Genomic DNA, 15,612 nt, shown 5'->3' with positions numbered 1-15,612 from the left:
AATTTTCGATATTTTTCTACTCCGTATTTTAAATTCTACCCAACACTCGTAGTTTAGTTTGGTTTGATGGGTGACAGTTTGTTTTTCACGGTCTTCAATGTTTCCTATGATAATTAATCAAGTGGGTTTAAAACTTTAAACATTAAAACAATGACTTAAATGCATCCTTTCTCGATTTCACATTAGTCATTGTAAATTTGTAACGTTTGAAGTTTCACGACTGTCTTATTACGTGCAACTTCGACTAAATTCAGGGTTACTGTTACAATTTCACAAAATCAAAACACAAAAACACCCAAGAATGAATTGAAAGTAAGAGAAAAAGAGAGAAACTTTAATTGTTTTTTGTTGTAAGAGAGTGGTTTTGTGGTTGTGTGAGTGTGTCGGCGCTGGGTCACTTTCTGTCAACATTGTCTTGTACATCCAACAACAAGAAGGAGGCGCATTCTAATTTTCTCTCTCCTCCATCTTCTTATACCTTAACCTCTTTCATTAAACTTTTATTTATTCCAAAGTTGAAACTTTGATGAAGTGGATTTATTAGCTGCCCATTGTCATTCCAAAGTACCCATTTTCTTTTTTTTTTTTTTCTTTTTTTTTTGGGGGGTTTATTCGGCGCTTGGTTTGATTCTGCTGTATTTTTTTATTTCCTTTTTAGTTTTTATATATTTTTTTGGTGATTTTTGGAGTTTAATAAGAATACCCTTTTGTCAATGGCTTGTCCAATTCATGATTTTTTGGTGAATTTTGAAGTGGGTGTTGTTTAGAATTTGAAGATCAAATGTAAATTTGGTGGGTTTTGCAAATGCAGCTGAGGTTTTTCCCAAATTTGATTATTTTCTGCCATTTCAGGTAGCTGAATTTAATTAAACTTTATTAATTATTGCTTGTTATGCTTTTATTATATACTTGTATTATTCTTTTTACAAATTTGTGTGTATTTATGCTTTGCTGTAATGTATTATCTTTCATGCATTATTTTGTTCTTCATCAGTTATTTAATTCAATATTTGAATTGCATGCATTGACATATTGTCTAGCCTTTGTGATTCTGAGCAATGTAGCCATTTGGGATTAAGGCTTTGACATTGTTGTATGTTGTGTTTGTTTATTTGTAAGGCTGTGGATGCCACATTCAATTTCTTAACCTTGTCCTGCTAATCGAAAACTCGAGGTTTTCGAATTTGAATGTATTAGAAATTAGTGTGCATGATGATCACATTACATGCTGAGAGTAGAATAAAGGATGAAATTAAGTTTAGTGATCAAAAGTGCCACTATATATTCCAATATAAGCTATATCAACTCATCAAGTGTCCAACTTGTTTGTGTCACTATTATTGAAAAGTTGTGGTTTTGCATTTGTTATTCTATGTCATTGTTAGCCTCAGAGATTGAATGTTTGACTTCATGTTGGAGGTTCTTTATGAATAATTTTTTGGGATTTTTTATAAGCATTTGTAAATTTTATACATCTTTTATAATTGAATTGTCATTTCAGGCTTTGATGAATGATAGCTTCTACTATCATTTGTAGCTGAATTGGCTTGAGTGCCAAATGTCAAGGCAATTTGTAGTTATAGTAGGAGTTGCTGCAGGAGCTGTGGCGTTTGTGATAATAGTTGGGTTGTTTATATGGTTTTGCTGCTTCCATAGTCGTAGAGCTTCGAGAACTTCTGAGACTGGTTCTTCCGAGCCTTCTTATCAAGGTAACTCTCAGCGTCTGTGAATCATTTACTAATTGTTATGTACTATAGGCGATCGATCTTCATTAAGTTCATTTCCTTTTTTGCCTCTTTCACATTTAGTAGGAAAGTCTGGTGGCATTGAGATGTCTTTTCGAGAAGCAAGGCGCTTTGACTGGCAAGAACTTTGTGCCGCTACAAAAAATTTCAGTGAACAAGGTCTGATCGGAGTAGGAAAGTTTGGAGAGGTTTACAAGGGTCTGCTTACAGATGGTGTGCTAGTCGCCATTAAGAAGCGGTCTGTTGCACCTACTCAGGAGTTTGTTGAAGAGGTAATGATCATCATTTGACTGGGATCAGCTGTGCTTTATGTCAAACTGTATAGCTCATTCTACTGCCGGTATCACAGATGGTCACTTTGTTTGTCTAAGATGTTTGAGAAACTTGGTCTCCATGCCTTTTGTCGTTTAATTGAGAGAAACACGATGCAGTAATGCCTCTGTACTGCAATTTATGCCTAACATCTTGTTCAACTCTATGTATCAATGTCAGAAAGTTATAGGTATTTCTTACAAGAAACAATTGATTATGCCTATTGGGATCTATTTTTCTTAACATGCACCTTTACATTCCAAATTTGATGATTATTAGCTATAGATCACATAACGCTAGAGGGAACCAGCGAATTTTTTTGTTTTACTCAATATCTGAAAGCTTGATGATGCTGTTGCGCATATGCATTAGACTTTGTATTTATCAGTATTCATTAACTAAGTTTTTCAGGGTACAGATGTCTCAATGGCATGGCTTTATAGACATTTGTTTTCTTTAGAAGGAAATGCGGAGCAATCTACTATGATCCAAATCTTATTTATTATGTTTTGGCTAATATGAGAAACAACAAAATGTTACAGGGCAAATTCTTTGCCATGAACTTCATTTGAGATTTTGTGTTTTTTCAACTTCCGCTGGATGTGTTATTAAGGGACATTATCGACTATATGCAGTGTGATCCCATGCTATTTAGCTTGGCCTGTTATCTTTTTGTGTTGCTGATTGTTTGACTTTCAGGATCCTACTTTGACATGAGTGTGTGTATTGGTTTCTCTTTAATCTATTACAGCAACATTTTTTGACATGCAATCACTTTTATCATGATTTGTCCAAATATAGGATTAAGTTGCCAAGGTCCATCTTAGATGAATTACCTTTTTTTGTTTCCTCATGTGCGTGTAAACATAATCATGAAACAAATCTATCCAGAACAAAACCACCTGGTTAAGTAGTGCCAGTATCCATTTCTCAAACCTCAATTGTTACTTTTCGATCCTTGTTTTAGCTAAATTTTCTGAGCGTTTAATGTTGATATCTGCATTTGATCTCATGCATTAAGTAACATTTAATTACTGTTTTAAGCACATTGTCGTAAGTCATGCTAACTTATGGGAATGGATGACAGAGGTCAAACTGACAGGTTCACTTTAAAGGCTATATTGTAATGCAAAGTGTTTGATTTCCTACTCTTGCTACTAGCAAGCTTGCTTCTGTTGTCATAGTCATCTGCATATCTCTTGATGTCTAACTCCATTAAAATGATTTTTTTCTATTCAGGTACGCTATCTTTCATCTATTCAGCATCGGAACATTGTGACACTCTTAGGTTACTGTCAAGATAATCATCAACAAATTCTTGTATATGAGTACATACCTAATGGAAGTGTTTCCAGTCATTTATATGGTAACTTTCTGCGTGTTTATATTTATCGTAGTTTGTTTTATATGCTTCATGGCTTAATTAGCAAGGGATTTTACAGGAGCTGCTCATGTTTCACGAGAGAAGCTGGAATTCAAACACCGGTTGTCAATAGCTCTTGGGGCAGCTAAAGGTGATCCTCTGCCAAATCCGTGAGCATTTGTGGCTTTACTGGTATTAGTTTTTCTTTCCCTTGTTCCCCTATTAAGCAAGATAAAAGGAACATAAAACTGAGCAAACAAGCCAAAACTTTGATGTACTTCGTATAAGAGAAACAGAAAGTGAAGCAATCTCAGCAACTTCACTTAACATATTTGTGTGAAGTTTATAGAAAAAAAAAAAAAGGTTTTCATATAGTTAATCGAAATCCCTACACATCTCCTGAAATTATTTATTAAAATAACTAGTGGATACATTGAAAGCTTCGATTATCTAGTTGTTTCTCTTTTGATGGGTCTTCACAAAACACTAAAATGTACCCGTAGCTTTCTTGGTAATTAACTAAACATGAAATAGTAAAATTTAATTGAAGAAATAGGTCCAAAATAGTTATTACAAACCAATACGATCATCCTCAAGGAAGAACACCGTCTGATACTTGTATTCTAATATAACTTTCAATATTTTTTGATGCAATATTTAACTTTCAATATGTTTAAACAGCAAGCACTGAAAGAGAAGACAACTGACTCTTGCACTTGGACAGAAATGAATATAGAAATTTCTAATTATCTAATTGAAACATAGGAAAGTTAGAGATTTGGCAAATCATTGATGATCAAATGTTGGTTGCATCTCTTTTAAAAACACACGGTTAAGGCAGGGTTTTCTTTTGAGAGAGGAGAGGGGTAGTTAAAGCTAAATTCTGTAAAAAGCTTATGTGAAGATTATTTGCTGTTTTACAATGATTCTCTGAATATAGAGTGCTGCAATTAATATTACTAAACAGAGAAGCCTTAATTGCCGCTAACACCCTGCAGGTTTGGCTCATCTTCATTCCCTTAGCCCGCGCTTGTTGCATAAGGACTTCAAGACCTCGAATGTGCTTGTTGATGAAAATTTTGTCGCGAAAGTTGCAGATGCAGGAATCCGGAATTTTCTTGGGAGATCAGATGCAGCGGGTACATCTTCTCAAGTGGAAGCCGATGAAATTTTTCTTGCCCCAGAGTATGATTCCTACATTTCGTTTAACAAATCCTTAAAAGTACGACAGCTTGACAGCAATATCATCTAGTGTTGTTTTCTGTCCTTGAAGGGTGAAAGAATTCAGACAATTTTCTGAAAAAAGTGACGTGTACAGTTTTGGGGTTTTTCTCTTGGAATTGGTCTGTGGACAGGAAGCAAGAGAATCATACTCTCCAGACTCCAACCAAACTTTGGTAGAACGAGTAAGAATCTTTCATTTTATGCCAGTATACTCTCTGTATTAAATGTCTCCTTTTCTTGACTTCCTGAAGATTCAATTGTCATATCATCTGCTAAAAGACAATCTCATTGCAATGTCAATATCATCTTAACCGACATCCTCGTCATGCTTACTACAATGTCATTCTATTGAGTTAGGTACTAGAACACAGAAAAAACACGAAAACATCGACACTAGGGCCATCTTATTGATTGATGTATATGATTGGTGGTGCATGTGAGCATACAAGTGACAATTACATTATTTACATTTTTTTGTTGTTGGGATTTGTTTAGAAAAATGTTTGACTTATTGTCAAGATGATATTTTTCTTGATGGCAATTTCTTTCTTTTTTGAGTGATTAGGTGCTAAATTACCATGACTTCAGCACCGTCTCTACCATGGTTGATCCAAGAATGGGGAACAAATTCACGGTGGAAGGGATGGAAGAGTTTGTACAGCTGATCGTCCGTTGTATAGACCCCTCTAGTGAACTCAGACCCGGGATTAGTTATGTGGTTACAGAACTTGATCAGATATTGGAGAAAGAAATGAACTTAACAACAGGAATGGGGGAAGGAACCCCAACAGTTACACTCGGGAGCCAGCTTTTTAGGGCTTTGAAATAAAAAAGGGCATCAAGAATATTCAGCCACAACTATTTCTAGTGTGATTCTTGTTAAATATTTCTTCATTTATCTTGTCCATCTTTTATTCTATATCTTTATTTATTCAAGGAAAAAAAAAAGGTTGTCAAAGAGATATGCAGCTGTTTGATAATTGTATAAAGAACAGCTGTAACATTTTTTTTTTTTTTTTTTGATTTTTTCCCCTTCAATATTATGTATGTATCTCATCAAAAGACCTTATTCTAAACAATTATTTGTTTGTTAATATATAGGTTTGATGTGATTTTGTTCATACTTGCTGATATACTTTGTATGTTTCGGTTTTGATGGTATTCATACAAAACGAAGGTAGAATTTTTATAATTATGTGATACTTCGATTTTTCTTTCGTCTGATTGTATGGAGGAAAATGAAACATATAATTTGGACAAATAATTTGTGGTGGAAATTTGACACTTTTACTAGACATTCTTCTCAAGGAAACATTCATTGAAGACAAATGACAAATCTCACGATAAAAAACACCTTCCTCGGAACATAATGTCTAGCTTCTGAATACTCCCATCATCCCATGTGCTAAGTTACATGTACCTCATTGATTGTCACTACTACGGAATACCAACTTGATGTATTTCAAAGAATTTGATGAAATAGATTATGTTAAAATTTATGTCCAACTTTATAGATGTATCTAGGAGGGATCCAAATTGATACACTCACTTTAATTTATTCTCGATTTCTAGCTAATTACTTACGCTTTTAAAATTTCGAAGCCATTTTTCGATAACAATCTCTTCACTAGTGAGTTTGGAAGAGTAGACACCTAAATGTGCCCCCCCCCCCAACAAAACCCGATGATGTATATTTTTACCCATCATTTAGTCCGAGTAGCGTATCTGTAAACTTTGCACAAACACGGCTTAATATCTCATTCTTTGCTCAAGGAGTATATATATATATATATATATATATATATATATATATATATATATATATATATATATATATATATATATATATATATGGGATTGGCCTAAAAACGCTAGCCAACCAGTGAGAGAGCACCCACTGACTACATAAGTGGCCCAATCAGAGTCACACCAACCCTATAGAGTCAAACCACAATCTGCACGTAAAAGAATTCCTTGACCTGGTGTGCCTTTCAAGTACCAAATCACTCTCAAGGCCGCATCCTAATGCTTTCTCCGAGGCTCTTGCATGCATTAAGACAAAATATGAACCGAGTATGCCAAATCAAGACAAGTGACCGCATGATAGATCAATCGACCTACAAGTCTACGATAGGATTCTAAGGCCCCATTCACTTCACCTTAATTTTGCTAAATTGTAATTATTTTTGCTGAACTTAAATTATTTATACTGATTTTCTATTATATTTCTTCTTTAAGTTTACTAATTTTTACTGAATCGAAATTATTTTCGCTGAAGTGAATTATTTTTACTAAACTGAAATAAATTTTACTGAACTGAAATTAATTTTACTCAACAGAATTTATTTTTACTGATTATTATTTTTTTGAGGTGAAGTGAACATGGCCTAAGTCTGCAAGGAACTCCCAATTGGCTAGGCCAAGCTTATGGTTCTGCTAAATGGGAAACTCAATCGGCTTAGCACCCCTCAAACATGCCTCAGAAATGAAGTTTAGAGTGTATTTTCTTTGACACAAGAAAGAACCTGTAGAATTTCGGGCCATTTCTATGCCCAAAAAATATTGAAAAGGACCGAGATCCTTCATTTTGAAACAATCACTGAGATAAGCTTTAAAAGTAGTTGAAAGTGCAGGTGAATCATTCCCAGAATAATTAAGATCATCAATATAAAATAAGACATTAATTTGTTCACCGGCCTTAGTAAATGTAAATAAAGACTAATCCGAATTGGATTAAAGAAAATCATACTCTTTCGAAGTAGTTACATGCAAACCAACATCGAGAAGCCTGTTTGAAGCCATACATTGACTTTCTCAGCATGTAGACCAATGTAGGATCCGAGCTTTCAAAACCGATAAGCAACTTCATGTACACTTCTTCATCTAGTTCACCATACAAAAAGGCATATAGACCATCCATCTAATGAAGCTCCCAATTATTGCATGCTGCAATAACAAGAAAATCTCGAATTGTGATCATTTTTGCAACCAGGTGCAAATGTTTTACAGTTTTAGTGTAATCAATGCAAGGGACCATGGGTAACCAGCGTGGCAGCCTTGGTGCCCAATCATGGGGCTGCTGCACCATGGGCTGTTGGCAGGCCCAGCCAAGGGACCAAGCCGCCAGCGTGGCAGCCTTGTGCCCAAGGTTGGCCGGTTCTTAGTGGCTTAGGGTTTTGCTTAGGGAGCAAAGGGAGCTTTTTGTCCTCACCTACCCCTTCTCTGATCTTGTGTTGACACATGTTGTTTGCTTAATGTTTTTGGTGTTACATTTATTTTTGAATTAGATTAAGTGTTAGTATTCTTATTTTATCACAAGTCCCACATGGAAAGAATAGTATGGAATATTAAAGGAGATGGCATGCCTGTAAATACCAACCTTGGGAGTTTGGAAAATCACTTGAGTAGAACTCAAAACAGCATCTCTAATATATATCGTGAGAAAACCTTAGAGTTCGTATAACTCATAATTTTTATTTGTGGTCTTTTCTAGCTATGAGACTCGACCTAATTCGAGCACGAGGGTGAGCAAAGCGAGAGGATCACACGAGTGCGGGTCTTAGGCTTTCTACATTAAGGGTCGTGTTCATGATCGTGGTGAAGCACACATCGAGGCGGGTAAGATAGCCTTTCTCTCTTTATGTGTTTATGTATGTGTTTATTGCTTTATTGATTATATGCTTGTTAGTTGTAATAATTAATGCATGTGGTCTGGGGCGGATTTGGTTTCGCACATTGTTTGGGACACCGTAAAACCCAACAAGAGTCCACTTTTCAAGATCAAAGGAGGTTCCATCCCAAGAACATATGACATATTGATAATATATATGAGGAGTAGCCCTATGGCCTTGTAAAGTGATTAGCTATCACTTCTCTTTTCTCAATGTGAGACACTTACATGTGTTGTTTTGGAAGTTTCTTCAACATAACTTAAGTCTTTTGCGATGCACGGTTTTACTTAACCTAAATATGAATTAATGTAAGGCTAATTTAACAATAATTTTCAAAGTAAAAAAAAATAAATAAATAAATAAATAAAAAAAAAACCTATATTTTTAATTGAATCATATACTTGCAAATTAAATAACTTGAATTTTACATGCATAATGAGGTCAAAAATTTATTGATCGATAATTATAATTCAAAAATAGTTACCAGAACCCGGTGAAATCTCTAGCAAATTGGAAACTATTTATATCATTTATTGCACCCAACCCCCAAAATTCGTGTTATTTGTTGCTTAACTTAAAGTTCATTCTATTGAGCGCACCTAAGCAATAGTTAATTAGGGCCTGTTCTCATTGACTGAACTCAGCTGAGCTGAACTGAACTGAACTGAAATGAATATTTTATAAGAGAAGGAAATTAGAAGCTGAACTGAACTGAACTGAATCGAGCTGAGCTGAACTGAACTGAACTAAACTCAGCTGAACTGAACTGAACTGAATTTCAACGTAAGAGAACAGGCCCTTAGTTAGTGTTGTTTTAGCCAATTTTGCATATTATTTTTCCGAAACTTAACATGATTTTTTAAACTAAACTTAATTTATATTTATTATTATTGTTTGAACAAAGTGAAGAGAACATGACTTTATTTTTTTATATATATAAACTTGTTTTTACTGAAATCAGATTATATTAATTGTTTTTTATTAAGGTGAAAAAAGTGAGATCTAAATAGTGAAATTTACCGCTCATGGCACTATTCCTAACATCAATATTATTATTAAAACTCAAAAGTAAGGAGCGCCAATCCGCCATGTGTCATTTTTTTGTTATATTTCGCCATGTCATCTCCATGTCATTCGTACCCAATAACAAGAAAAAAAAAATATCCTCTCATAAAGTTTGTAACCGGCATTATTAATGCTACTATAATTGTCAATTATAGTGATTTATGTATTCAACATTAAGACATTTACTTAGCAATTATAAAATGAGGCAATTCAAAGGTTTTTTTTTTTTTTTTGGTAATTACTAATCTAATTATTTGGACTCAATTGAAGTACTGGAATCATTGAAAATAGTAATTGCAAAAAATTGTTCAATTGCGTAATACTATAACCATTAAATAATTAATGACTTAATTATGAAATTAATGGCTGAATTACACTTTTTTAATATTATAATCAAATTAACTTTAATATTAGTACTTTGACACTTACCCTATTACTACCTCCGTCCCTGAAAGAATGACCCATTTGACCTAATTTTAGTCCCAAAAAGAATGACCCATTGCATTAAAACACCCACCAATTTACAACAATATTTGTGCAAAATTTGCTTTCCCATATAAAAATTTGATTTTTCATGTTATTTTATTACTTTCTCTCTCTATTTTTTTACAAATCCCATGTAAATTTATCTTTCCAATATACTTTTACTTCTTTTTACTTAACTTTCTTAATACCCGCGTAATCAACCCAAATGGGTCATTCTTTCAGGGACGGAGGGAGTATTATAAAATAAAACACTTTGCTATTGTGGTTGTGTGGTCAGAAATACCATAGATTTGTTACAATAATCGCTCATCCGCTCTTAGTAAAACAGTAGTGCATAATTTTCTATAGTATTGTTCGAGTAAAGAAAGATAATTCTGAAGTGGCATGACTTTCTTAGCATCTTTTTTTTTTTTAGGGGGGAGATTAAAATTCATTAATAATAAGCCATACGGCACTTACATAAGAAATCGTAATCGAACATTACTGAGACAATTGAACCAATTACAAGTTCGAAATAAAATAAACTACAATTGCACGCGCAAATCGAGTTCTTGAAATACCCTTGTCTCATATAACGATGTCCTATGCAGCCTCTTGCTGGGGGTCTGGCAATAAGTTGTAGTTTCTGACGTGAACCTTAAATGACTCAGAAGCCTGTACTCCTCGACCTGAATTCAAATTTGGTGTCGTACAATTTATCATTGACAAGACAATCTCCGATTTAAACACGGATTTCAGCTTGGAAGCATAACTCTACAGCCCAAACCAAAAGAAGATCAAACCAAAATCCCATAGCCAAAAAACCCGGCTCAAATCCTGCACCAGAAGATCGGCACACCGATCTGCACTCCCCATAGCACACAAACGTACCACACAAAAAGAAAAAATAACAAACCCGAATAAATCACACACACAAAGACTGAAAAAAGAGACTCAAAAACCGCACGCACCACTAATAGAAAAAACAGAAGGAAACCTAAAAAAGAAAACTTAGAACGTAAACATAACAACCAACCCCGCAAGCGAACCAAGCACCACCACCAATTCTCCGAGATTCACCAACCCAAACCACACACCGCCGGACAGTTTAGCCTGAACCGTAAAGACCCGCCCGAGAGGCCCAAACCCACAAACCCCTGAACCGCGGCCGCGACGGCTGGAAGCACCAGACTGAGAACGGCCCTACGCGAGGGACTTAGAGGGAGATAACTCTCCCTCCCCATTCTCCTACAAAATGTCGCGATGACGGGCGAGGCGGTGGAGCAGAGAAACGGCGGGGAAGCGAAAAAGAAGATTTGCGGCATGCCGGCTACAAGGCTGGTGAGGATAAGAGGCGGCCGAAAAGGGCAGCGGCTCTTGTTGCTAGGTCGACCTGACAAAAAAACCAACACGAAAAACGAAAAAAACACCCTAAGAAAGTAGATTGGAGGCTCGTCGACGATGTGGCATGGGCGGTGAGCCACACGCCCGCCGGCTAGCCTCATGGCCGGAGAAATTTTTTTTTCCGAGAAGGGTAGGGTTTTGGGAGAGAAAAAGCTAGAGAGAGAAAATTAGGTTTTTGTTAGGTGAGTAATTATGTAAGGTGCTCCTCTTAGCATCTTTTTTGTATATCATTAGTTTGTATAGTATTTGTTTATATCTATATGCTGTCTTATTATGTCTTTTCAAAAATAAAATAAAAATGCTTATCTGTAGATTTATAACTATTGTATAGGTTGTACTATGAAAATTGTAATCTACCTTCCCCAATAGTTTTTATATACTACTAATAAGGTTTGTTACCGTTTAATTTTCTATAATTTTCTATCAATATCAATCAAAGGTGTATGTAGTTGTTAATATGTCTTCGCACACAAGTTAATCATTTGTTGAAATGTAGCTTACATTCTGTGATTAGATGTCTTTCCTCTTAGATTTGAATTACTACGTAATTATATGGCTTTCTTTTTTATTATTATTGTGTGTGTGTGTGTATGTGTGTGTGAGATAGTTATTTGCAGTATTGTTCAACTAGCTGATTTTGGTCGACACTTTACGAAGAGATATGACAAGAAAAAAAAAATGAAATATACTACGTACATTGGACTCTTTATAGGGAGTGAAAAAAATGATGGTATAGTAGGATAAGAGTACAAACGGTATAATTTTTTAGGACTATAAGGTAATCTACGATTTACAAAAAAAAAAAAAAAAAAAAAAAAAAAAAAAAAAAAAAAAAAAAAAAAAGACTTTTAAACTATCAAATAATCTAGAGAAAAACATTGTGGAATTGATATTTGTAGTCAATTCAATTTATTGATTCTTTTAATTTGTGTAATACGGAGTAATAATATTAAAAGCTATTAGTTTCAATCACTCTATATCCACAATCATCTAAAAAATACTATCCGGGGCACTACTTGTATAATTAAAAAAATAAAAACTAATCTCCCTCCTTTTCATGTTCCCCTTGGCTTTTCCTTATCCTTACCTTATAAAAAGTATAAGATTACTCCTATGAATAATATGCTGCCAGTTATACTTTTATAATATTCATTTACATGTATATCCTTTTTAGTATGTACAAGTTTTTATTTATTTTGCCTTCATTAATGTTAATAATTTTCTTTTTGCCTTTATTAATGTTAATAATTAATTGTCTTTTTTTAAAATAAATATTTAAAATAGTGTGCGAACATTATACTCCAAAAAATATATATGTTTACATATTTTTCATTAATTTAACCAACAGTGAAAAAAGTTGTTTTCCAAACAAAACTAGCTATGGCTCGCGTTAACCACCATGTAGTAGAAAGTAAATCACTCACTTTCATGAAATTCTATACAAAGGGAGTACATCATGATTTTTTTGTTTGGACAGCAGCCGGCAGCCGGCAATGTGACCTCAATATATTATGTACTATGTATGCTAGCCATGTAATGAATGATGTATTACATAGGTTTTTGCTTTATAAATAAGATCAGATGTAAAATGGATGCAACACATTCAAAGGAAAGACAATCAAATACAAGTACTATAATGAATTTAAATAAAAGTAATGTTAAGGTTCTCCTGCTCCTGCTCATTGTTGCCATTATTGTCATGACGATGGCCACCGGAGCCGCAGCTGGGCAGAGTTTCAAAGCAAGAATGTTAGCTGATGGCACATCAACCGTATCTGCTGGAAATACCTGCGATGGTCCTGGAGAATCTTGTTGGGCTGGTTCTTGTTGCCAAGGCTCTTGCAGCAAGTGGATTGATGGTATGTGCCCATGAGATTGAAGCGGCCCGCTTGCCTGCTTGATCACTCCTAAGGAGATCTATTGTGTGTGTGTTACAATTACTACGATATTGTAAATGAGACTTTTTATGTCTATTTTTATACGTAAAATACTGCTCCATTTAACACATTTCGTAAGTCTTATTTGACTTTTTTACCAGAGCTTTTTGAGTTATATTGGATTATTGGCCATTATAATGAGATGGATGAAATTATTTAGTACTTTTACTTTAATTTACTACTGTATTTCTTTTTTTTTTTTTTTTTTTTTTGAAATATAATTTACTATTGTAGATCTTTGTTGTTTGATTTAATGACATGAAGTGTGTGTAACTGTGTAAGGGTCACTTTTTTCATTTTTATCTTGTCTAACCTCATATATGCTTATAAATTATATATTGTGAACCACCTATATAAACTATTCCCTCCGTCCCATTAAGGGCATGTTCTCACTGAACTCAGCTGAACTGAACTGAACTGAATATGTTATAAGAGAAGGAAATTAGGAGCTGAACTGAACTGAACTGAGCTGAGCTGAATTGAACTCAGCTGAACTGAACTGAATTTCAACATAAGAGATAGACCCTAATTCATGCCTACTTGGGCTATTTCTCAAAAAATACGGTAATTAAGGAGAATGGTAAAAGTAGTAGAATATTTTATTGGAAAGATAAAAAGTAGAGAATATTGTATGGAAAAGATAAGTAGAGAATATTGTATGAAAAAGAGAAAAAATAAGTAACGATTTTTTTGAAATATGTGTACTTTGTATGGGAAAGAGAAAAAATAAGTAACCCTAGGCAAAACTTAGTTTTTCCAAGATCTTTCATTTCAAATTCTTTCTTTAAGCACTCTACTGTTATTGAAATCTCTTCAGGGGTTCCAATGATATTCAAATCATCAACATATACTGCAATTATGACATATCCTGATACAAATCTCTTTATAAAAATACATGGGCATATAGGGTCATTCTTATACCCTTCTTTCAACAAGTACTCACTTAGTCGATTATACCACATACGCCCTGATTGTTTCAATCCATATAGAGATCTATTCAATTTTATTGAGTATTGTTCTCGAGAACCTGAATTTGCTGCTTTTGGCAATTTAAATCCTTCTGGGAGTTTCATGTAAATGTCATTATCCAGTGGGCCATATAAATAAGCTGTGACTACATCCATCAAGCGTAAATCAAGTCCTTCTCTTATTGCCAGACTGATTAGAAATCTAAAAGTAGTTGCATCCACCACAGGAGAGTATGTCTCCTCATAATCAATACCGGGTCTTTGTGAGAATCCTTGTGCAACTAATCGGGCCTTATATCTTACAATATCACCATTTTCATTTCTTTTTCGTACAAAGACCCATTTATATCCCACTGGTATTACACCTTCAGGTGTACGGACTACAGGTCCGAATACTCCTCTTTTTTCGAGAGATTTCAATTCAGTTTCAATTGCTTCTTTCCATTTTGGCCAATCGCTTCTGTGTCTACATTCATCAATGGATTTTGGCTCATGATCCTCATCATCATTCATGACATCTAATGCTACATTGCATGCAAAAACATCATCGACGTCGATTTGGTTTCGGTTCCATGTAATTCCAGACATGATAAAATTTGTTGAAATTTCTTCATTGTCAGGTACCTGAATATCGTTTTCCATCATGTCTAAGGTCTCTTCTGGAGATCCTTCAAAATTAATAGCTTCCTCGGTATGGCCATTGTCAATTGTTGCTCCTTTTCTTTTCCGAGGATTTTTATCTTTGGAACCGATGGGTCTACCATGCTTCAGGCGTGCTTTAGAATCATTTGCAACTTGGGCTTGTCCTTCTGGGACATCAATTTTAATAGGAGCATTTTCAGCTGGTATATGTGACTTTGTCACTTTCTTTGGGTCAGTAAATGAGTCTGGCAATTGATTTGCTAAGTTCTGTAAATGAATTATCTTTTGGACTTCCAACTCACATTGTTTAGTACGAGGATCTAGATGAGATAATGATAATTCATTCCAACTAATTTCCTTTTCCAGCTGTTTGTTTTCTCCCCCTAATGTTGGAAAAATTGATTCATCAAAATGGCAATCTGCATAGCGAGCCGTAAATAAATCTCCTGTAGTTGGCTCTAAGTACTTAATTATCGATGGAGATTCAAATCCAACATATATCCCTAGTCTTCTTTGAGGGCCCATTTTAGTGCGTTGTGGTGGAGCAATTGGAACATATACTGCACGTCCAAATATTCTCAAATGGGATACATTTGATTCCTGACCAAAAACCAATTGTGATGGGGAGAACTTATGATGACTTGTCGGCCTGATGCGAATTAGTGCTGCTGCATGTAATATAGCATGCCCCCAAGCAGAAATTGGGAGCTTAGATTTCATAAGTAATGGTCTAGCTATTAACTGCAAACATTTAATTAATGATTCCGCAAGACCATTTTGTGTGTGAACATGTGCTACAGGATGTTCAACACTGAT

General features: G+C 34.6%; 1 protein-coding gene across 3 annotated transcripts; it reads left to right on the top strand.

Moving 5' to 3' along the window:
- Window positions 1–244: 244 nt before the first annotated feature.
- Window positions 245–5,715, top strand: LOC145601496 (putative leucine-rich repeat receptor-like protein kinase At5g49770). Of its 3 annotated transcripts, none has more exons than XM_081657522.1 (8): window positions 245–852; window positions 1,502–1,709; window positions 1,809–2,017; window positions 3,297–3,423; window positions 3,500–3,571; window positions 4,518–4,605; window positions 4,694–4,826; window positions 5,210–5,715. In XM_081657522.1, the coding sequence occupies exons 2-8, from the start codon at window positions 1,559–1,561 to the stop codon at window positions 5,471–5,473; spliced, it is 1,044 nt and encodes a 347-aa protein (XP_081513648.1). In that variant the 5' UTR covers window positions 245–852; window positions 1,502–1,558; the 3' UTR covers window positions 5,474–5,715. The 3 variants fall into 3 exon arrangements, with proteins under 3 accessions (XP_081513648.1, XP_081513647.1, XP_081513646.1); XM_081657521.1 differs by having other exon boundaries at window positions 246–852; window positions 1,812–2,017; window positions 4,419–4,605; window positions 5,210–5,713; XM_081657520.1 differs by having other exon boundaries at window positions 246–852; window positions 4,419–4,605; window positions 5,210–5,713.
- Window positions 5,716–15,612: the final 9,897 nt, after the last annotated feature.

The sequence above is a fragment of the Chenopodium album genome, chromosome 21 (assembly GCF_948465745.1).
Source record: "Chenopodium album chromosome 21, dcCheAlbu1.1, whole genome shotgun sequence".
NCBI lineage: Eukaryota > Viridiplantae > Streptophyta > Magnoliopsida > Caryophyllales > Amaranthaceae > Chenopodium > Chenopodium album.
The sequence above is the reverse complement of the archived record's forward strand: the minus strand, read 5'-3'. Positions and strand labels throughout refer to the sequence as shown.